This window comes from Chanodichthys erythropterus, chromosome 14 (genome assembly GCF_024489055.1).
Source record: "Chanodichthys erythropterus isolate Z2021 chromosome 14, ASM2448905v1, whole genome shotgun sequence".
In the NCBI taxonomy this organism is placed as follows: Eukaryota; Metazoa; Chordata; class Actinopteri; order Cypriniformes; family Xenocyprididae; genus Chanodichthys; species Chanodichthys erythropterus.
The window spans coordinates 23,879,420-23,903,576 of record NC_090234.1 but is presented as its reverse complement, the minus strand read 5'-3'; the positions used below and the strand labels follow the sequence as shown (position 1 = coordinate 23,903,576).

Sequence of the window (24,157 nt, the reverse complement as noted above, 5' to 3'; positions counted from 1 at the left end):
ATACATATCGTTTCAAAGCAGCTTTACAGAGAATGCATGTCAACATTACAATTTAAAGAATGCAGTTAGCAAATAATGTAATAATTTAGGCAATTAATTTACAATCACTGTTAGCAGTTTCACTGAAGGTAGAAGCAATGAGCTTCTGGAAAAAAAAATTACATATTAACAATAATTAGGATATATAGAAATTTGGGAATGTCCATGTTGATCCAGATGATTGCGTCTTCTGAAGTCCTCGCAGGAGTTGGCGCCGTCTCTTCATAGGTGTTGGTCAAAATTACAGTTTCAGTGCAGCTTCAAAGGGCTTTAAACGATACTAGACGAGGAATAAGGGTCTTGTCTAGCGAAACGATGTCATTTTCGAAAAAAAATACAACTGTATATGCTTTATAAACACAAATTATCACCTTCCAAGTGCTTCCACCAAAACAACACTTTCATATTCTTCAAAAAGCTTACGCTGTATGTCCTACGCCTCCCCTATTCTACTTACGGAAAAAATGTAACTGGCGCTGCGTTCGTTCCGTAAGTTGAATAGGGAAGCTTTTTGAAGAATACGTGAATGCAGTTTTCAGGCGATCATTTGTTTATATAAAGCATATACTTTGAAGCTGCACTGAAACTGTAATTTTGACCTTCAACTGTTTGGAGGCCACTGAAGTCCACTATAAGGAGAATAATCCTGGAATGTTTTCATCAAAAACCTTTATTTCTTTTCAACTGAAGAAAGAAAGACACGTCTTGGATGACATGGGGGTGAGTAAATTATCAGGAAAAATTTTTTTGAAAGTGAACTAAACCTTTAAATATGTTTTTAGTACATTAATGGATCTTGAGAGATGAAATATCATTGCTGGCTATGCAGGCCTCACTGAGCCATCGAATTTCAACAAAAATATCTTAATTTGTGTTCCGAAAATTAACAAAGGTCTTACAGGTGTGGAACGACATGAGGGTGAGTAATTAATGACATTATTTTCATTTTTGGGTGAACTAACCCTTTAATACTTACTCTGTCTCAAAATTGAGTGAGTTACTTGCCTACAGTAGGTGACATTTGGGCACAGAGTGTGTGTGTGTAATAAACATTTACAATGTGAAGGAAGGATTAACTTTAAGGGTGGTTTTAATGGCATGGTTAACTCAGAAGTGAAAATTATATACTTTTATTTCACTTTCTTTTGTGGTAGAACAGTGAATCCCAACCTTTTTTGAGTCATGGAAGTTTCTTACCTTGGAAATTCCTGTGGGTGATGGACTCCGCGTTGTGCTGTCATCGGGGAAACATTCCAAGATAATGAGGAAACTGTCTCTCATTGCTCCCTTTGGCAAGTGAGTTGCAAACGGATTAATTATGACACAAGCGCACAGCTCCCTCCAAACTAAGTTCCCACTTCAAGGGCTCTGAATATTCGCCCAATATTTTTGCTGAGGTGGGAATTTCATGAGCAGCTCCTTTTGAAATATGAGTGAGTTACCGATCTGTTTTGCCCTTATGTCCCTTATTGGACACCGTACGTGTGTGTTTATGAATAATTCAAGATGGCGCTGTCCATGAAGTGTAACGTGAAATCTGTATTTCGTTTTATTCACAAGAGTAATTCCTATCGAAGATTATTTAAAGCTGGGAAAGCGACGGGAACGACGGTAAGAAGGTCTTCTCTTTTTGCCATTTTGTTATTTGGCAGTTTGAGAGCATTACGGAGGATCTGTTACATGGTTCACCTTCAGTGGAAACCTTCTGCAATACATTGAAAGTATCCGACAAGTGTAATTGTCAATCTAAACACATTACAGTAGCCTGTATAGTCTTTTCAAACATAGGCTAATGTGTAAATAACTGCAGTGTTTAAAAAGCGCCTTTGTCAGTTATCAGTTTTAGGTACCAAGTTGCTGAAGCTTTTAAAAGTCTAGAATAGACATTAGTGGCAGTAAACATTTATATATGCAGTGTTACATGTATAGTAACATGTAGTTAAGCATTTTGAAATGGTTGTTATCTGCAGGGAATAAATTAGGTTCTGCAGTGATGAAGAATTGTAGCTTATTCACATACTACCAGTTAAAGGTTTGAAATAATTAGGATTTTTTTTATTATTATTATTAGGATATTAGAATGATTTCTTTAGGATCATGTGGCACTGAAGACTCGATTAATGGCTATATCATAATATAACTGTTTTTACTGTATTTTTTATTAAATAAATGCAGCCTTGGTGAGCATAAGAGCCTTCAAAAACACTTCAAAAAAAATGTTTCTCATGTCTAAGAATCTTTCGCTTCTTGTGTGGTAACAATAACAACATTAAGATGATCTCATGATTCTGTAAAAGACAACATGTTTTTCAGCAGAGTTTGGAAGAACTACATCATATTGTGATTTGTGAATTTCATTTTATTTCAAACATACATTGGGAAATGTTTTGTTGTGTTGTGCAACTCTGCTTTGAGGTTGTAGGTTCAGGACGTCCTTCATTCCACTCATTTATCATTTAACTAGAGTTGGTGAATACAGCAGTCTGTAGACTTGTTTTTGTAAATCAAAGTAAAAAAAAATTCTTAGAGTAGAACAAAATGTTGAAATTTTGTCTACTCCCTTGTGCTGAATTAAATTTTTTAAACTATGAAAATAGTGAAAGAAAACAGTAAAAAAATGAGTTGTTTAGTTGCGGCGTTTCCTTGCTGTGGCTTGCATATGAGTTGTGGAGAATCTTACATTAATTCTCACTCTTGCTTAACTATCATGAAAGATATATTTAGTTTGTATGATTAGTGCACAACGAATATTCTCATTTTTACTATAAATATTCTCAAGACTGTTTAAGCATTTGAAGGTCTTTGAATTTTATTGTATAGATTTGCGCACTTTGTCAAAAGACAGAAACTTTCTTGAAATATTTGGTAACACTTTATTTTAGGGTCTTTTAACAAATTGCTTATTAGCTTGCATATTACTAGAATATTGGCTATTTATTAGTACTTATTAATGCCTTATTCTGCATGACCTTATTCTACATTCTTAATCATACCCAATACCTAAAGTTAACAATTACCTTACTAACTATTAATAAGCAGTAATGGTTTATAGTTAATAGTTTATATGTGTTCCCTATACTTAAGTGTTAACAGATATTTTTAAGTTTGGTGTGAAATGCAAATCGTGATAGTCTTTTCTTTCCTATAGATCTTATGGTAGTGCCATATCAGGAATAAAAATGAGGCTGTTAGAGATAGAAGTACAGTGTGTTTAATGGATTGTACAGTTGATCTAACAACATGCATTGTTCAGCTGGTAAAATGTCTTTCTGGGAAAAAAGTAAAAAAAAAAATCTAAAACAGTTATGAGTTCTGAAAATGACGTGATCTAGACCTTTTTTACAGTGCTGTATAGTCTTTTCAAATATAGGCTAATGTGTAAATAACTGCAGTGTTATTAGTTTTAGGTACCAAGTTGCTGAAGCTTTTAAAGGTCTAGAATAGACATTAGTGGCAGTAAACATTTATATATGAAGTGTTACATGTACAGTAACATGTAGCTAAGCATTTTGAAATGGTTGTTATCTGCAGGGAATAAATTAGGTTCTGCAGTGATGAAGAATTGTAGTTCTGAAAATGACGTGATCTAGACCTTTTTACAGTGCTTTCCATTTCTGTAAGTCTATCCCTTAAATCCTTGTTTTCATTAATGTTAGATTCAATGTCTAATCAGGCTAAGGTCTATAGTGATGTATATCCGATTGAAGAAAAAGACTGAAGACTTCTTGAACAAGAAAAAAAAAGTAGGACGGGACTTGATTTTGTTCATCAGGAATTGATTGGATGGTTGCGGTTTGCAACTGCTGTGATCTCATGTGAGTGACAGGTTGATCCCACCCTCACCCTAGTAATCACATCATCAGAGAAGAGAAGAGGTGTCGAGGGCACATATAAAAAAACCCAATGATGTGCAATGCATGGATAATTCATTTACAATAAATACTGCAATATTCCATAAAAAATAATAATCATCAGTTTTGACAGAAAATATCTATGAACTACTTTTTATTAGTAGTAGTATTATTATTAATAATTAAACCTAGGCTATACCACTTTTATATCTGGATTATCTTGACCCAAGATGCAAAATTCACTCATTCTTGCTCAATTAGCCATGTCTCACTGTTAGAAACCATCTTAAAATAACACTGATTATAACAGCCATTACAGCCTTTTTTTTCTATACGGGAATCCTGGTACTCAAAGTGAACTGGAGTATGTTAAGGAACTGTTAATTAAACAATGCAATTCCCAAAGTGTAACCCTAACTGGACCTAAGCACAGTAAATTATAACTTGTGAGCCTTTTACTGAGCATGTGAAGCCCTCACTGCCTTGACTTGATTGACAACCAGGTTTTATTTGATGACTTCTGCACACTTGCCGTGTAGGAATGTGCGTCCACCGCTGGCAGCCAGTCTCTGTTTTGTTAACTACAGGCAGTGTGTCGTTTGGGACACTAAAGTGCGGAGTGCTGCGACTGTGGGAGTGAGGTTACAGAAAGACGTCAAAACCATCCCAGCAGTCCTGTATTACCAGCAACAACATTAGAAATGAGGTGTTGGTTTTCATTTGTTTTAATTTTCTCCAAATGTCGGGGACCGCGTGCTAACGCGGATGTTCACAATGCTGCTAGGTGTGATGTGCGTCAACATATGGAGTGTATTCCTGGCAAAGGTCATTGAAATATGGTGTGAAAAGCCAGAGATGAGTATGGATTTTTCTTTCCAAGTATAAGTTAGAGGGGAATTTAACCTCATGCCTATGCCTATAAATAAATGTTGTTTATAAAATGTCAAAAAGTCTCAATTAATCAAGTTGTTAAGCAAAAAAGGAGCACTTTAATACGGGTGTGTTAATACCAAAATCTGCAAGTTTTGACTAACAAATGCTAATTTGTTCGCTATATTGTTCGCTCTGTGTTGAAAACTCTGTTGAAATACCCCTGTTGTGTAAGTGTTTTATGCACTTATTTAGACAATAAAACTGATGTCAGTTTTAAGCTTTTGTTCCAATCACATCCTGAAACTTCCCTGATTATCCTTCCATACGTTGCAGCATGAGGCAGCAGGATGCAGTGGGCCTTCGCTCCAAGCTGTGTTATAAAACATGACGCTCCCTATCCGGCCCTTAATCGCCTGTGGTCTTAATGGCTGATATCAGTCATCTCAGCCTTGTGTTGCACGAAAAGGAAACGGCTCTTAATTCTTCTTCAGGTCTAAATGCTCTAACTCTCATGTCAGCTAAAACCATTAAACGTACTCCCAGAGCCGCCCGGAGAGGAAACCGTAGGAAAGGAGGCTCACATGAGCTTGGCCTGATTATGTTTATTAATTACACGATTTGTTTTTACATGTCAGCTAAGCACTTTATTTCACACTCCACTGCGTAATTCGGTTAATCATGCTGAAGGATGAATGCAATATGTGCTGAATAAATCCTCCAGACCCCTCTAGCGCTCATAATATTTTTGATAATTTAGTGTATTTTGGCTCTAAATTCCTGTAGAGTAATGCTGCAGTTTTGTGCCATACCTTGTAGACTTATGGTAACAGAAAATCTGACGTAGTTAATTGAATTGCACCCACTATCTGGTATCAAGCTTCTGGGCAGTGCTCAAACCAACAGTCAGCTCTGCAGGAAATTGGAGGGAACAAGAAAAAAAAAAAAAAAAAGCCTGGCTCATGAGTTCCTGAGTGTTACCATAATTACACCTTGATAAATTTATGAGGTGTATGCAGGTTATTTCTGCTTCGTTGTGACTTTTATGTGTTTAATTTGTCATTAGTAGGCTAGCGCCTCTGCGTTTTTCCTGTCGAGGCTCAAAGGGGAAAAAAGGTCAAAGTGGATTTGTCCTTTATTAGCATAGTGTAGTTTATAAAGAGAGTCCAAATATCGCAATATAATCCATGCAAGACATTTATCATTCTCCATGCCAGGCATTGGGTTTTGGTTTGAGATTCCGGCAGCCTTTTCTGTGTAGCTTGCAAATGATTATATTTCATGTCAGACTAAGCGTAACCTATCTTTTAATATGTAATGCGATCGGCAGAGGGAGGATTGTAGTGAAAGAAAAGCGATTGGTCCTAAACGGTTCAGGGTTTGGCCTCCGAGCCGCGGTCCGTAGTGGAGCGTCTGTCCCGTCCTGGTTATTTTTGGAGCGCGGTGCGGCCCTTTCTGCTGGGAGCGCTGTTTTTGAAGGGACTCCAGCCCCATTAATCAGGCCGGGGACCCCACGGTGTGAGAGGGCCCCCAGCCCTGGCTCTCCACACTGCGAGTTTCTGTTCCTCTCCCTGCGCTCTCCGCACAGTGTGAAGCGTAGAGGAACCTCATCAATCTCACCTGTCCGAAACGTCAACCGCAGATTTAATCAAACGCTCCGTCTCCTGCCCCCCTGCCACCTCCTGTACGCCACCCTCCTCCCCACGAAATACTTCTTCTTTTGGTCTGTCTCCTTGCTCATTCTTTCGCTGCTTTTTTGGCTTTGTCACTCATGCTTTCTCTAATGTGTTTTCCCCCCGAAACGTGTCTCGTTCCTGTTTTATTTTCGGTCGTTCACACTTCGCTTCAAGCTGAGTGTGTTTCGGTACGGCAAAAGCACACATTCCCCACCGTTTCGGGCACGGGAAGGTGCATAAAAATGATTTTCTGCTCTATACTTCACCAAAGCCGGGCTTTGTTGGGTAGCCCAGCGGAGAGTGGCAGGATTAAGGCATGTGTTTCTGCTGTTCAGCGTGATGTCTGTTTTAATAGGGTGAGTGAGGCGATGCTGATAGACACTGTAACAGTAGGTTCTGTGTGTCTGAAGCTTAGTGGGGGACAAATGGACTGGGGCGGGAGGGTCAGAGGTGCCGTTCAGAACCGGCCTCACGCTCCCTCTCTGATATCAGCTCCTGTGGAGAGCTTCTCCACATTTACTGAGCTGCTGATGCTTTCCTGCAGAACCATAAAGGGTGGTGAAAGGTAGTGTTGGAATTGGCATGCAAAGATGGCCGTCTCTGCCGGGATGTCAGAGTCCAGCTAGGCTGTCTCTTTCGTCAAGGTCTTGATGGTTCTTTAGGGTATTTATCACTTCTTGGTGAATGTCTCTTCACTGTAAAAAATGATGTAATCCATAATTCATAGCAACATATGTTTTTCCATTACTTTAACTCATCAAAATAATTGAACTAATTTCAACTGAATTTTTAAGTTATATTATACAACTAGACTAGGTAATTACTAGGTATTAAAAACTTTTAACGAGTTGAAATGACTTAATTTAAGGCAGTAGCTGAACTTAATTTTTACATTTGGTGGATGTTTTTTTTTATTATTAGAAATTTTTCACAGTGTGAGCATAGCAATGGCCAGTTGTTAATTACAGTCCATGTCCAATTTTAATTTGAACATCTAGTGGAGACCCGATATTTCACCTAAATACAGCAGTAAATAAAATGTTCCTAAAATCAAACATTGAAATGATTAAATCATTTTTTTGTGTATTTATTATTTAATACACTCTAAAAAATAAAACATTGGTTCAACAAAAAAAATATGTTAACGTTTTCCACTAGAATTTTTAACTTAAGCCAATTGGGAGAATTACACTAATTCAAAGCAATATTATGAGTTGATCCAACATAATGTTTTAAGTAAGGTGAAGATGTTTTTTGTCACAATAAAAACACATTTCTAAGTAACATGAACTTAATAATTGTCAACATGAATGCAACTATTTAAGTTGATCCAACATAATGTTTTAAGTAAGGTGAAGACACTTTTTGGACAAAATAAAACGCATTTCTAAGTAACATGAACTTACCAAGCACCGCTTGTCACCAAAATGGTAAATCTCCAAAAAACAAAATTTACAGAAACTCTTCTAAATTAGCATAACAAAAACACTAATTACTGCTACATCTCCCTTACCATTAATCTTGTGCAAAAAAACATTATATAACACTTAATTTTAGCATTTACTCTCCCTTTCAAGTGCCATGGGCAAAGCATGATGGGAAATATAAATCCCAGCCCAGTTTCACTTCTAAATTAAAAGAAGAGTTCATACAACTCAAAACAATGAAACACGTTTACACGTCATCAGATTTTATTTTACATTAACAGAACTTAAAATTAAATACATTTTTGATTAACTGAAAATGTTAAACTATACCAAGTCATGATAGTATATCGAATCAGTAGGCATAATTTGTGTGTCATCCAAGCTGAATAAAATAACAATTACAAGTAAAAAGTCTAACAGCATTTCAGAACTTGATTTTTTTTTTCACAACAATATATATATTTAAGTATAAAGGTCCCCTGAATTAGTTTTTAGAGGACAGATAACATTTTTGATTGATTTTGATTGGACACACAGCCTTTGACATCAACAAAAGATATGAGAAGTGTTTGAAAAGCTGATTATCTATATGATTAGTTGCATGTTTTTTTTTTACCCTTATTAAAAACCTCTGGCTTAGTCCTTTTAAGCATGAAAACCTTATAATTGTTTTTCCATCACTCTAACTGTCCTGCAATACTTTCAATACTTTTTTGATACAGAAGAGTCAGTTCATCTCAAGTAGTCAAATGGAGGTTCTTGACTTACACTGGAACACACACAGACGTTCTTACAATTAAATACTCCTACAAAGTGCCTACATGAATGTAAGAACAGGGATTGTAGGTGTACTATGTAACCCTATCGGCTTGCGCACACACTTTTACGGTTTAATGTGTACTCCATATGGTAGACCTGTAAGATTTTTTTTGCAGCACTGTGGTACAACAGTGTTGTGTTTGTCAGTGTAAAACATTAGGAGAGAAGTTCCTGCTCCTGCCAGGTGTCATCAAGAAGGGGTTTGTGCTGGTGGGACAGCTGAGGAGAGAGAGCAAGTCTAGTAAATTTTAGTAAATGGGTGAAATTACGGTTGGTGAGTATGGGAATAGTATTGTGTGTCATGATTTTAGTTGTAAAATGAAAGTATTTTATTTCACAACAGGGATGCTGTCTAACATCTGTGTTTGACTTAAGCATTGTTTATTCTTGACATATTTACAAATTACAATAGAGCCTCAAGACTTGTACATTTCTGTTGAATCATTTCAGTATGAAATCATATTGCATAAATACATGATGCATGTATTTTACACTGTATAAAATAAATAAGCCTTTTTCATTTAACTTTAGATTAGACAAGGTAATGTACTGAAAAAAAATTATTTATGGCATAAACACATATAAATAAAAATTGAAGGATTAGGAATTTTTGTATTGTTTAACTGATGTCACTATGATGGTTAAAACCATACCTACACCCTTAATAAATAATGAAGAATGACATTGAAAATGGGCATTTTTCAGGTTACTATGTAATACCCATTGAATAAAGTTCCCCCATCATCACAACAGCTGCCAAAAAATTGATATAAAAAAATCTGATTTTTCAGACATTCCTTCTTGTCGGTAGATGGGAGGAATGATAGGCTGATTATTCCTTCGGTATTTGGGACTAGTGTTGTTTCAGCTTATGTGCGATTGTCTCAAATGACACCATTACCATGTCTGGATGGTTAATGATCGGCCGGAGGGGAAGAGGGGAATGGCGCAAGGTGAGAACACACATGAACCAGGCTCCGTTCTGCCCCAAATCACTTCTGACACCTCAGAGAGGCCCTGTGCATTCGGGCCACTGCACTGCAATTACTCACCAAGTAATGGCATAAATAGCCTACTCCTTCTCTACGTATAGGCTAACTAGCTAATGATACTGGATCAGTGATTGTATGTATTCCCTTGGCTACAGGCTTCCCTCAAGCCAAACTGATTTCAGATCAGCCATAGATCTCAGATTGTAAAAGGGCCCCAAAGTAAGTTACCTCATACATGTGATGCAGGTGTTAACAACTATTTTCATGCAAGTGTGCTTTATTTTGTAATCTTACTCTTTTCTTAAAGACTACTAGATTATTTGGGAGTTTTGGAAGTTGGAGTTTGGAAATTTTGAATTTAGTTTTTTTGGTAACACTTTACTTTAGGGTCCAATTCTAACTATCAACTAGATGCTTATTAGCATAAATATTATTAGTATATTGGCTGTTTATTTGTTCTTATAAAGCACATATTAATACCTTATTCTGCATGACCATATTCTACATCCCTTAATCCTACCCAATACCTAAACCTTACTAACTATTATTAATTAGGAGTTTATTGAGGCAAAAGTCATAGTTAATAGTTAGTTAATAGTGAGAATTGGACCCTAAACTATGACTTGAATATGAATATAAAGTATTTTTTAGAGCATCAACTACAGCTAATTATGTATATCCTCAACTTGCCTGAGCTTACTGCCACCGTCCACTGTCAGAACCTGGCTCATCTAAGCCGGCTATTATCACAATATTTGTCCAGAGGTCAGTGGGCGAGAACTCTCTCTCTCTCTTTTCCCATAAAGACTAAGGAGTAGGGGCTTCATTCTCATTTCAAGCATTTTAAAATGAGCTCTTTGTTTTATTCTTCCCAATCTTTAAATGATACTTTATGGGTTTACAACATCGCACTGCTTTCTTCTATTGCTGTTTCGGGTAGGACCACTACTGTGATTGTTATTCCACAACTATGTCACTCTTAAAAGCTGCTATTGGCTGGCTGTGAACTGTGGAGTGTTTTCATTGGCTGTGGAGCAGTTCCGCTCTAGCACTCTCTCACCCGGTAGGGTGCTCTGTTAGTGTGAGACATACTTTGGATTTATCGCTTTGATAACATTCATAAAACTGTGTAAGGCTTTCTTCCTGTAGGTGGACTACCAACTTTTAATACATTCACTTTTATGCTGTCTTTTGTTTCTCCTATTACTGTTTGTCTTTCTTCTAAACGGATTTTGTCTCCTCCTCTTTTTTTCCCTACAGAGCCTCCCTAAAGGGCAGGTTTTCTCAGGAATCCAGCCCACAGGTGTTCCTCACTTGGGGAACTATCTGGGAGCTCTAGAGAGCTGGGTGGCCCTGCAGGATGAGTACAGTACAGTCATGTACAGCATCGTAGACCTTCATTCCATCACCCAGCCTCAGGACCCTCAGTTGCTGCGAGATAACATCCTGGACATGGCTGCCAGTCTGTTGGCCTGTGGCATTGACCCAACTCGCTCCATCCTCTTTCAGCAGTCTCAAGTGAGTCTTGCTTTGAAGACTTTCTTCCAAGTAATCAACATGTATTAAAGCAGAACTACGTAACTTTTTTTACCTTCATAAAAAGTTTCCTAAGTCCTTACGATGGTTAATTGACTTGTAGTGGTGTGTTTGAGGCGAGCACTAACCCCCTCTGGCACGTCTACACCAGAAAACAGCACTTGCAAGTTGAGCTGCGCCGACCCGACACAATCTCGCCTCATGTTCACGTACACACGAGAGTGACAAAATGCTTTACGGTAATTCAAAAACAATGTATATATTATGGCTTTAAAGGATTAGTTCACTTCAGAATTTCCTGATAATTTACTCACCACCATGCCATCCAAGATGTTTGTCTTTCTTTCTTCAGTGGATTTCCGCAGGTTTGGATGGGTTGAAGGTCTAAATTGCAATTTCAGTGCAGCTTCAAAGGGCTTTACATGATCCCAGCTGAGGAACAAGGGTCTTGTCTAGCAAAATGTTCAGTCATTTTTCTAAAAAAAATAAACATTTATATACTTTTTAACCACAAATGTTCATCTTGCACTGCTCTGTGATGCGGCATGCATTACGTAATCACGCTGGAAAGGTCATGTGTGACGTTGGCGGAAATACCGATCCAGTGTCTACAAAGCGAATGTGCAAAGACTAAGTCAAACGTGATGACGTACGTACGTACTACCACGGTACTTTGAATTTAAAAAAAAAAAATTTAGAAAATGACCTATTGTTTCACTAGATAAGACCCTTATTCCTCTGCTGGGATCATGTAGAGCCCTTTGAAGCTGCATTGAAACTGCAATTTACAACCCATTGTACCCCACTGATATCCACTATATGGAGAAAAATCCTTGAAAGTTTTCCTCAAAAACCTTAATTTCTTTTTGACTGAAGAAAGAAAGACATAAACATCTTGGATGACACGGGGGTGAGTAAATTATCAGGAAATTTTAATTCTGAAGTAATTCTTTAATTCACATTAAAGAGATAGTTCTTCCAGATGTGAATATTCTGTCATCATTTACTCACCTTTCTTTCTTGTGCTAAACACAAAAGAAGATATTTTGATGTTTTTATTCACACAGTGACAGACAGTGGAGTTCAAAGCAACTCTTTCATTGTATGAAAAAAAAAAAAAAAAAAATCTACTTTTGTTTTCCACAGAAGAAAGTAAGTAATGCAGGTTTGGGACGACATGAGGGTAATTGATGACAGAGTTTAAACTATCCCTTTAAACCATGCATAACTGCTACTAGTATTATATTTTTGAACCGTGCAGATCTTTGTTCATCCCTGCTGCCTAAACAATGTCAAATAACGTCAAAAGCACCTTTCAAATAACCTCAGAAGTCTCATTCCATAAAGGAGTCTGGTCGTTTTATTGGGCTGAACTACTGGCAGTCAGCTAAAACATATTTTCCATTACAAATATTTATTTAATAGAGGCTAGCTTTAAATGCTTATTCTACCAAATTCATTCCTATCTCTAAAAATTCTCGGGATGGGGAAAACACACAGATTCGTTTTCACGGCCCACTTCAAAGTGACCACATGAAGCAGAAAGAGGAGGATAATAATAGATTTTACTGTACGCAGCAACTCGCTAGCTGTCCAGCAAGTTTTCTCTCGAATTGAGCAACTTTTGAAGGGTAACTATAATAAGTGTGGACATGTTCTTCCTCTCAGCCACCTGATATGCTTTCAACTGTGTGTGTTTGTGTGTGTTGTGCAGCAGAGTGAAAGTGTGTCGGGTTTTTGTGTGTTTTCTCACTGGAACTTTGCAGCGAGCATGTGAAAACGCACACACTCGCACTCCTCCTGATTTTATTCCATTTTAACTTCATGCCACATATCTTGGCAGGACTGAAGACCTCCCATAGAACATATGAGCACAAGACTGTTCCACATGTGAAAATAATACCCTGGCCCAAGGAAAACACTTGACTTCATTGAAAAAATGGTGACAAGCTAAAATCAATCGGATCTTAAGTACAGGGCTTGGTGTTGTAGCTGTATGTGTGTTTGGGATAAATTGCACTAGAAACCCTTTTACCAGAATAACATCCACACAACAGAGAGATTTATGCGTGCGTTTCTGGCAGACCCGCGTAATTGAGCTCTATGCATAAATCGAAACAATTATGACCCTTTTTTACACTCTGGACCTTCATTTTTCTTTTAAATTTCTTTTCACTGATGTGTCTTAGGAATAAAAAGCTTATAATTAGGCCTTTATTGTTTCACTCACTCTTCCCTAGTCTTAATTGATTGCACAAATCTGACAAATGAAGTCATCTGAGACATTATACCACCACTATATCAGATTTTCTGCCATGATCCCTCAGTCATCTTCATATCCGCTGTCTCACCCTCACATGTAGATTAGCTAACTGTAATAAATGTCTCTTTCAACACTGGGCCATAAAATCATATTTTATGTTTATTCCTCTCAGGGTTTACGTCAGATACCTCAGAATCCTTTTGTGAGTATGAGAGGTGATGGCTGTGTCGCCAGCACCCATAAAGTTTAATTCTCTGAAGCAGAACGATTTTGAGGAGTGTTTTTCTTTCGAATCTGGAGCTCTTTTGGGAGCTGTGAAGATTTCACAACAGCAGTCAAATAAGCTCTTTCATGATTTTATAATGAGAGAAAGACTAGTTTGAGTACTTGTAATAAAGTTTGGATGCAGAGAAGCCATACTGTGTTATTATGCACCTGTTGAAAGGTGGGGAACCTCTTGTTCTCTTCATTACCACACAGGGGCGCTACGAAGATGCCTAGTTTATGCATAATGTACGGGTTTTGCATAATGTACTGTCCCTGTGCATATTAAGAGTAATTTAATAATTTGACACACACACATTTAGTAACACTTTAGTTTAGGGTCAAATTCTCACTATTAACAAGTTGCTTATTAGCATGCATATTACTAGGAGTTTGGCTGTTCTCATAAATCATATATTAATGCCTTTTTCTGCTTGACTGTATTCTACATACCTTAATCATACCCAATACCTAAACTTAACAACTGCCTTACTAACTATTAATAAGCAGTAATTAGGAGTTTATTGAGGCAAGAGCTGTAATTAACCGTTAGTTAACAGCGAGAACTGGACCCTAATCTAAAGTGTGATCATACTGTATACATTGGAGATCGAAAGTTTGGGAACCCCTTTCAGAATCTGTGAAAATATGAAATTTTTTTACAAAACAAGAGAGATCATACAAAATGCATGTTATTTTTTGTTTAGTACTGTCCTGAGTAAGATATTTTACATAAAAGATGTTTACATATAGTCCACAAGACAAAAAAAAAAATAGCTGAATTTATTAAAATAACCCCGTTCAAAAGTTTGGGAACCCTTGGATCTTAATACTGTGTGTGGTTACCTGATGATCCACGACTGTTTTTTTGTTTTGTGATGGTTGTTCATGAGTCTCTTGTTTGTTCTGAGCAGTTAAACTGAGCTCTGTTCTTCAGAAAAATCCTCCAGGTCCTGCAGATTCTTCAGTTTTCAAGCATCTTTTGCATATTTGAACCATTTCCAGCAGTTACTGTATGAATTTGAGATCCATCTTTTCACGCTGAGGACAATTGAGGGATCAAACTCAACTATTAAAAAAAGGTTCAAACATTCACTGATGCTCCAGAAGGAAACACGATGCATTAAGAGCTGGGGGGTGAAAACTTTTGAATTCAAATATCAAGGTAAATTGTACTTAATTTTTCTTCTGGGAAACATGCAAGTATCTTCTGTTGCTTCCGATGGGCAGTGCTAAATGAAAAAAAAATTATATTTCAACAAAATAAGAAAAATGTGGACATCTTCATCCTGTTCAAAAGTTTTCACCCCCAGATCTTATTGCATCAGTGAACGTTTAAACCTTTTTTAAAAGTTGTGTTTGAATCCCTCAATTGTCCTCAGAATGAAAAGATGGGTCTCAAAATCATACAGTAACTGCTGGAAAGGATTCAAATATGCAAAAGATGCTGGAAAACTGATGAATCTGCAGGACCTGGAGGATTTTTCTGAAGAACAGAGCTCAGTTTAACTGCTCAGGACAAACAAGAGACTCATGAACAACCAATAGAAAACATAAAAACAGTCGTGGATCATCAGGTAACCACACACAGTATTGAGAATAAATGGTTTCCAAACTTTTGAACGGGGTTATTTTAATAAATTCATCTATTTTTTTGTCTTGTGGATTATATGTAAACATCTTTTATGTAAAATATCTTACTCAGGACAGTACTAAACAAAAAATAACATGCATTTTGTATGATCTCTCTTGTTTTGTTAAAAAATTTTCACAGATTCTGAAAGGGGTTCCCAAACTTTCAATCCCCACTGTATAATTCATAAATATCATTAAGTTTTTTGTGGAGTTACAATAAATTTTACAACCTGAACTAACCATTGCCATGTCATGAAAACATCAATTTATCTATTTTAAAAGTCTTATTATTGACCTTGAAACACTCTACAGTATATGATAGCCTTTACTGTTTGGTTTTCTAACTCAGAAATGGAGAAATTCATTCTTTTAATGTGGCTTTTTCTACAACATAATATCTGGATACCCTGATTTCTTCAAAATAAAATTGAGAAATTAAAAACTTACTCATCATAGAATAAGTGTGTTCAAAGCATTGCATGAATAAATTACATTTTCAATGTATTTCTTAAAGGCACATTATGTAAGATTTTTGGATTGAAATATCAAAAAACAAAAAAACAAACAAAAAAAAACACTAAAACAGTGTTATATATTTTATCTTGATTATGTTTCCAAGAATCTTTAAATCCAGAGAAATTAGCAATTTTAACCAGGACATGGGCTGTGTCCGTGCATCGCCTGTCAATTTCCAGTTTTATTTTGTAGAAACCATGAAAACACCAAAGATGCTTTAATATATTATATGCTTTATTAGACAAGGGAACAACTGTTGGGATACATTTATAGACAGAAAACTAATCATTGTTATATAGCTCAAGACATTTAGTCTTATTGTGTGAGTCTCGTTTCTTGATTTATATTAACATGATATTCTAATATCAATCTAGCTTACTGCATTGTGCAACAAATGTCTCATACGTTATAACATCTTCAACACCCTCGGATGTATCTAATATGATAAACAGCTCTGCGTTACCCCACATGCGCTTGACCGGAAGAAGCGGAAGCGGCGACTGCGGCATAATAAAAGCTCCACTGCTTTCGAGCCATGTGTCGCACTCGTCTCTCATTAGCAATCTCTCCAGCGGCCTCATTTCTGTTCGCACAGCACTTGGTCCTGCTCTGCTTCATATTACAGTAACATTAATAATCTCATCCATGAACATGATTTCTGCCCGAGTCCCATCAGATTCTTTTTCCCTGGCTCCCAAGACAACAACTCCCAAGATTCGGCGCTTTGTTTTAAATAGGCGACCTCTAGCGGTGAAAAAATACATATTGTGCCTTTAATAAATTGATAGTCCAAAGAAATGTGTGCCACGTAATTTTTGTTGTGAAAATGTAATTATACAATTGATCTGTGCAGGTCTCTGAACATGCTGAGCTCTCATGGATCCTGGGTTGCCTTACCAGCATGCCGCGTTTACGGCACCTACCTCAATGGAAGGTAATGACAGCACGCTTGTTTTTGCCGCGTTTATCAGCTGAAAAACAGTTTTTATCTGCACGTGATCATGTTAAATAAAAAGACACATGATATATTAGAGCCCTCTAGAAGATGGTAACTTGCCAACTTAAATGTTCAAGCCTCCCTCCTCTGTTTGTTGTCTATGTGGCACGGCGACAGGGTTTTCCTGTGCCGGTCGTGAGGGTGGGCGGACCTGGCAGGCAGAGACAGGGCTTGATAATGACTGTGATTCACCCAGAGAGGACAACCCTTTTATATTGCTGCTGACGGAGCGCTCGGCCAGAAGCCTCCCACCGCTGCAGGGAAAACACCTAGCTGTTTACTCAACAGCTGAGTGCATGTGAAACGTGGCGGAAAGTGGCCTTTGGATGCTGCCTGTGTGTGTTAATGTGGCAAAACTCCTTCATTCAGCCCGACCTGGGACACTGAGACAGCGCTTGATGTTAGACCTCATTGTAATAAGAAAACAGACAGTTGCAGCCAAATGTAATGAAAGGTGCTTTAGATTTATTTCAAACTTTCCCCTCTGTCCTTCCACTGGTAAATCCTCCATTTCTTTTTGTTGCAGATGAAGAGCAAGCAGAAGAATGAAGGCAGTGTGGGGCTTTATACGTACCCAGTGTTGCAAGCAGCGGACATTCTGCTCTACAAGTATGACCGGCTCTGCTTTTAATGTGTTTTGTTCTTAGTGCGGTTATATTCCCAGCTTTTTGTTTGAGAGAGTGTGATGTTATTGTTGTGCAGATCTACACATGTGCCAGTTGGGGAGGACCAGATCCAGCACTTGGAGCTCGCCCAGGACTTGGCCCGCATCTTTAACAACCAGTATGGAGAGTTCTTCCCCGAGCCTCGTGCCCTACTCAGTATGTTTGGAAGTTCTAGTATTTATCTCATGACTTTAACTTCCCGTTTTAATCAGTCTGTTTTTCTCATAAAGATTCACCTGTGCACAAACTCTGAAAAGCGGAAAAGTACGACAAATTACCCGGTCATTCAGCGAACACAGATGAGTCAGTGCTCTCAAATGTCTGCTCAAGCGCCCTGCCTTCCTCTCAGTATGTTACACGTTCGCACAACAGCGTACCCTCGCATAATAAGTCACTCGCACACATGGCAGGCATGTTGGACCATCAGTTTGAACTACAGTCTTTCATTTTCTATAATTATCACCATCATAAAAGCACAATATGAAACCAGTCATGTGTGCAATGGTGCTTTGATTAAAGGAATGTTCTCTTCCTCCTCTATCTGAGTGATGGGGTGATAATGGATTTGGGGGGTTTCCCTATAGTGACTTCACAAAGGACCGGTTCACGTCGCTCTTCTTACATGTGATGGAAGACTGTGCCTGCATCCTAGAGCCAAAGCTGAAGAAGCCAAACACTGTCTGTTGCACTGAAACCAAATGAAAGATCTGACCATCTGTGTTGTGATCTCACAAAGAAATAATATTTACACATCCCAGTTGCTTTCCTGAGATTCTTAATTTCAATCTGATGAGTGTTTGAGGTTTGTGGTTACTGTTTAATGCTAATTTACTGAACTTGATTTTATAAAAAGTGGAAAATTGCATTCTGTGACTGCTTTTGTATTGAAATGATTTGGCAGTATTGTGAAGGAAGCATTTCAGAGAAATCTGTATTAACTAGTTTCCTGCGCCATTTTCGGCACCGCTTTTTGGTTCAACTATACAAGCCAGTTCATTTAATGAATAGTTAAAAGAAGTAGTTATCAGTTTGAATAAGGCAAATTCTTTACTGAACTAAATCTATCATAGCAGTTACTAAATTCAATATCTCACACATATTTTGTGTCAGTGACTTACTTTTATTAAGTGATATGCTATATTATATTGTATAGTTTTTGAAAGGAGTCCCTTATGCTCCAAGTCTGCATTTATTTGATTAAAAAAAAATACAGTAAAATAGTAATACTGGAAAATTTAAATGAACTGTTTTCTATTTGAATATATTTTTTATTCCTATGATGGCAAAGCTGAATTTTCAGCATTCTTCAGTGTCACATGATCCTTCAGAAATCATTCTATTATTATTTATTATTCTTTCTCTTTATTATTCATTCTTATACATTCATATATCATTCTTATTATTATCAATGCTGAAAACATTTGTGCTGCTTAATATTTTTGTGGGAACAGTGATTTTATTCTTTGATGAATAGACTGTTCAAAAGAACAGCATTTATTTGAAAACTTCTGTAACATTATAATGTCTTTACTGTCACATTACTATAGATTATACTTTTATTAAACAACGACACATTGTTGATCCTTTAAAGGATTAGTCCACTTTCAAAAAAAATGTTCCTGATAATTTATGTCATCCAAGATGTTCATGTCTTTCTTTCTTCAGTCGAAAATAAATTAAGGATTTTGATGAAAACATTCCAGGATTTTTCTCCTTATAGTGGACTTCAATGGCCTCCAAAAGGTTGAAGGTCAAAATTACAGTTTCAATGCAGCTTCAAAGGCCTTTAAACGATACCAGATGAGGAATAAGGGTCTTATCTAGCAAAACGATTTGTCATTTTCAAAAAATGTAAATGTATATGCTTTATATAAACAAATGATCGCCTTGCACGTGCTTCCGCCAAAACCGCACTTCTATATTCTTCAAAAAGCTTACGCTGTATGTCCTACGCTTTCCCTATTGTACTTACGGAATGAACGTAATGTTCGGTGGTAATTTGTGTTTATAAAGCATATACAGTTGTAATTTTTTCGAAAATGACCGATCGTTTCTCTAGATAAGACCATTATTCCTCGTCTGGTATCGTTTAAAGCCCTTTGAAGCTGCACTGAAACTGTAATTTTGACCAACAACTGTTTGGAGGCCATTGAAGTCCACTATAAGGAGAATAATCCTGGAATGTTTTCATCATCCTTAATTTCTTTTCAACTGAAGAAAGAAAGACATAAACATCTTGGATGACATGGGGGTGAGTAAATTATTAGGAAAATTTTATTTGAAAGTGCACTAATCCTTTAATGTGTCCTTGTTTAATACAGGCATTATTTAAAATGCTTAAACTTTTGAACTGTAGTTAATAGGAAAGATCATGCTCTCAGGAAAAAAAATGGTACAAAAAGTTGTCACTTGAACTGAACCTTATAAAAAGTTTCTAAAATATACCATTTAGTTACTTATATGTACACTTTTGGTACAAAGGTGTACCACCCCATATTCTAAAAAATGCTGGGTTGTTTCAACCCAGATTTGGGTCAGATATGGACAACTCCTACCGTTCGGTTAAAAAATTTAACCCGACGGTTGGGTTTGTCCATTTTTGACCCAAATTTGGGTTGAAACAACCAAGCATTTTTAGAGTGCAGTAACAGCTATTGTACCTTTTCTGAGAGTGTAAAAAACATTCACTTGATTGCAATGCAGATGAAATGTTTAACTATTCCTGCCTTCTAACTCTCAGGTGTCACTCGAAAGGTGAAATCTCTGAGGGATCCTTCTTCTAAGATGTCCAAGTCAGACCCCCAAAAGTTATCTACAGTCTTTCTGACCGATACGCCTGATGACATTGTCTTTAAGATTCGCAGAGCTGTGACTGACTTCACTTCTGAAGTGACCTATGAGCCTGAGAGTCGGCCAGGTGTTTCAAACCTAGTCTCCATGCATGCGGCTGTGTCTGGACAGAGCGTGGAGGAGGTGGTTAGGCTGGCTGAGGGTATGGACACTGGACAGTACAAGAATGTGGTGGCTGAGGTTATTGTACAGAAGCTGCAACCCATTAGGCTGGAGATCCAAAGACTGAGGGCCGACAGAGGCCATCTTGAGAGTCTGTTAGCCAAAGGAGCAGAGAAGGCTCGCAGCCTCGCAGCTCCCGTGATGACGGAAGTCAGGAAACTGGTGGGCTTTTATTAAGGCAATTCATAAACTGTGAGATGCAACAAACTCTTCTTTGTCTGTCTAAGATTCTTTTAGTTTACTGGTGGAAAAAAAAATGTTGGTAAGTAAATACCATAAATTTCCCATGTCTGTCAAAATGCTCAGTTTTGTTTGATTAAATCTTGTATTTTTGTTCATTTTTCTATGTATTTAAAATAAAATAATCTTCTTTTTTATTTATTGGTATATGACTAACTTTCAGTATTCAAAATCTATTTCAATCTCACCCGTGCCCCAACACACAAACGCTGAGCAGGAGAAACTGCCAGTCCTGTTGTAGTGGAAGACTTGGCAAAGTCTGCTCAAGGCCGTTAGTTGACATGGCACTTGACACACGCACTATGCATGCTTGTGTAAGAATAATAATTTAATTGTAGCCTATTGCACTGTTTTTTTCCTCCTATACACTGTAAATCCTAATGCTCAAAATAATGAATTGGTTTGAGTGGGACAAACTTAAATTAAACAAATTAGTTCACAGAACTGACATTTTAAGTGAACTGAACTGTTTCATTGTTTTGAGTTTTATCAACTTATTTCTTTTAATTTAGATGAACTTAAGTTTAAATGAAAGTGGGCTGGGATTTCTATTTCCCTGCATGCTTTGCCCATGGCACTCAAAAAGCAGAGTAAATGCTAAAATTAAGTGTTATATAAGTTTTTTTTAATGCAAGATTAATGTTAAGAGGGATATTTAGTAGTTATTAATGTTTTTTTACGCTAATTTAGATTAATTTAGATTTAGGTTTTTGTCATGGTGACAAGTGGTACATGCGGCTTGGTTTGAGAGCAAGTATGTTAAATGCTTTATATTGCCTTATTCTTTCAGCAAGTGCTATACCATGCTATTGTTAAGATGTCAGCAAATTAGTAGCAAGTTAGTATTTTCTGAATTAGCTTGTTAGCTAAGTTTACACTGATTAAAAAATGTTTACAGTGAGGTTACATTTTAAGTTAAATGTATGAAGTAGTGTACTCAAACATTTTAAGTTAAGAATAATTTAAATGTAAGAGTACAAAATAAAAACCTCCCAGTTCTGCTTACTTAAACTTTAGATTTCTTAACTTAAAAATTTTGAGGCAACTAATTGCCTCAATTTTTTGAGTTTTGCCAACTTATTCGGGTTTACAGTGTAGGAATGTATCTGTGAAGAGGCGTCAAGATTGTCTGTCCAAAGCAAAATGATACATTTTAAGGCAGGGCAATTGATAAAATTGGAAATGTTTCATGTTTCAATGTCTTGATGCACTTGGTCTATGATGATATTTTCAAATTTTTCAGGTACAAAAGCTTGTCATTTAATATGCTCTGTCTACATTTAAAGAATAAAAGTAGCCAGGAGTGTATTAAAGAAATTTCTCAAAAAAGAAAAAAAAAATTGCACAGGCTAATATTGAAATCCATAACCCAAGAGTGGATTTGTTATGTTATAAATGAGCGTACTTTAAAATAATGAGTTATGCTTGTAATTTTAAATTGGGAACAATTTCAAATCCTAGGTCTTTTTCATATAGGCTAGCTACTTAAATTCAGTCAAAAATAACATTTCCACATTTATAATGACTTCCTTTATAGTTCTGCCTACTTTTCGATGAAATAATCCTAAAAGAAGTCATCATAAATCATGAAATGAGAAAACATTATTAACTGTACCCGCATTTTCTCGGATTCTTTTAAATTGCTATTGGAAACGTTTCCATCGTCATGTAGCCTGCACAAACAAGTATTTTTCTCCAAGCAGTATTTTGAATTCAAGGATATATGGGAGGATTAGGTGGGGAGTTTATTCGTTCCACAGGGCAATTAATGATCAGTGCAGCAAAATGATTCGTTTGTTTAGAGCTGGGTTTTTTCGTTCTCTATATATCCTATAGGCTGAAGGAATTGCGAAGAACAGTCGCTTGTTTGACAGTATTTCGCGTTACTCTTTGCTTTGAAGTGTCATTCATTTTCGCCTTGTTCAAATACGCTATTTTTAGCTGTTGAGTTTTGTGCCAACGTTGGTATAGACTCCATATGCGCAGCTAAATGGAAATAATACCCAAAGTGCAAGCATGCTCATTTGCCAATATTGAATTGCTGGAGTTAAATAACCAGTAAAATGACAACAAAACGTGTAAGACATTTAGTACGTGTTTTATCATAATCAGTGAACAGTGCTAATCGGATGCAGCGCTCATGATACCAAGCGATGCGCAGTTAAGTATGTGTTGAGTTAGTTGGGTAATGGCTCATGTGATGCGCATACTAGACCCAGTTGAGCTCTGTTTCTGAAAGATGGGGGTCAGCCTTTTTTTAATTAAGCGTTAACAAACATCAAAAATAGGTCTACTGCGTTCAATGACGAAACAATGGAATTCTGCTGTCAAACCTGATTATTAGCATTTTCTTAAAAAGGATCCCGTGTATTTTGGCAACGTTTCATCCAGCGAGAATAAAGAGTCCCTCTAATGAGACTTACCGAATAGCTTTCCCTTTCTCTCCCCAAAACAAATGGTCTGTCTATTTCGTAATAATAATAATAATAATAATAATAATAATAATAGGCTAATATTAATGGTTTCTTAGTCAATTTATTTTTAATGTGACCTTCAAAACAGGACTGAGTGTATACATATTAAATTAATTCAATTATATTTAATTAGAATTAAACTGTTTAATCCACACTTTAATTAAGAGCATTGCATCATCATGCACTAATAAATTAGTTAACAATTAATTGGAGCAGATAAAAGAAAAATATTTGGTATTCAGAATAACGCGCGGAAATAACCATTTATCAACGCCATGATATTACCGGATCCCATCCACATCGTCAGCCTAATTGCTGTGGTTTAAGTTGAACCGGTTTGTTTCGAAGTAACAGGCAGCAGGATCTTAGGGTTAAAGTGTAAATTAGCTATTCGTGTAAATTAGGATGCAGCGCGATCTGCTCCAGCTACTAATTCAACCACTGTTTTGATCAAATAAATTCGCAGTTAAATGTAAATTATGTTATGCATGTAGAAAGTTAACTGCGTAATTTGTGTAAAAAAAGACTCAAAGATTATGATTATTTACCGCTATACTAGCGGTTAAGAATCATAAACTTTGAGTCTTTTTTTGTAAGTTTATTTAGCATTTTTAAATGTAACTATATTTCTTCTATATCCGTCTTATTGTGAAATTTATTTTTAATTAGACTATTTATTAAATTTGTTTCTAGTTGATTTAGTTTTATTTATCCAACTACTATATAGTTCATTACTAATTTCTCGTTTATTTTATTATTATTATTTTACTATTTAGCTACTTGCCGGCTGTAAAGCTTTAATTATTCCTTTTTTGCAAGAAAAACGCTACACGTTAATGCATGTATAGTTATTCTTTGAACACTTATCAATAATAGTAATA

At 36.6% G+C, this 24,157-nt stretch overlaps 1 protein-coding gene across 2 annotated transcripts; it reads left to right on the top strand.

Annotated features, from left to right (window-relative positions):
• The first annotated feature begins 1,378 nt into the window (after nt 1–1,378).
• On the top strand, nt 1,379–21,073 carry wars2 (tryptophanyl tRNA synthetase 2, mitochondrial). Of its 2 annotated transcripts, none has more exons than XM_067409702.1 (6): nt 1,379–1,472; nt 10,935–11,192; nt 16,742–16,822; nt 17,412–17,494; nt 17,588–17,706; nt 20,291–21,073. In XM_067409702.1, the coding sequence occupies exons 2-6, from the start codon at nt 11,052–11,054 to the stop codon at nt 20,737–20,739; spliced, it is 873 nt and encodes a 290-aa protein (XP_067265803.1). In that variant the 5' UTR covers nt 1,379–1,472; nt 10,935–11,051; the 3' UTR covers nt 20,740–21,073. The 2 variants fall into 2 exon arrangements, with proteins under 2 accessions (XP_067265803.1, XP_067265802.1); XM_067409701.1 differs by lacking the exon at nt 1,379–1,472 and adding an exon at nt 1,518–1,650 and having other exon boundaries at nt 20,291–21,072.
• Nucleotides 21,074–24,157: the final 3,084 nt, after the last annotated feature.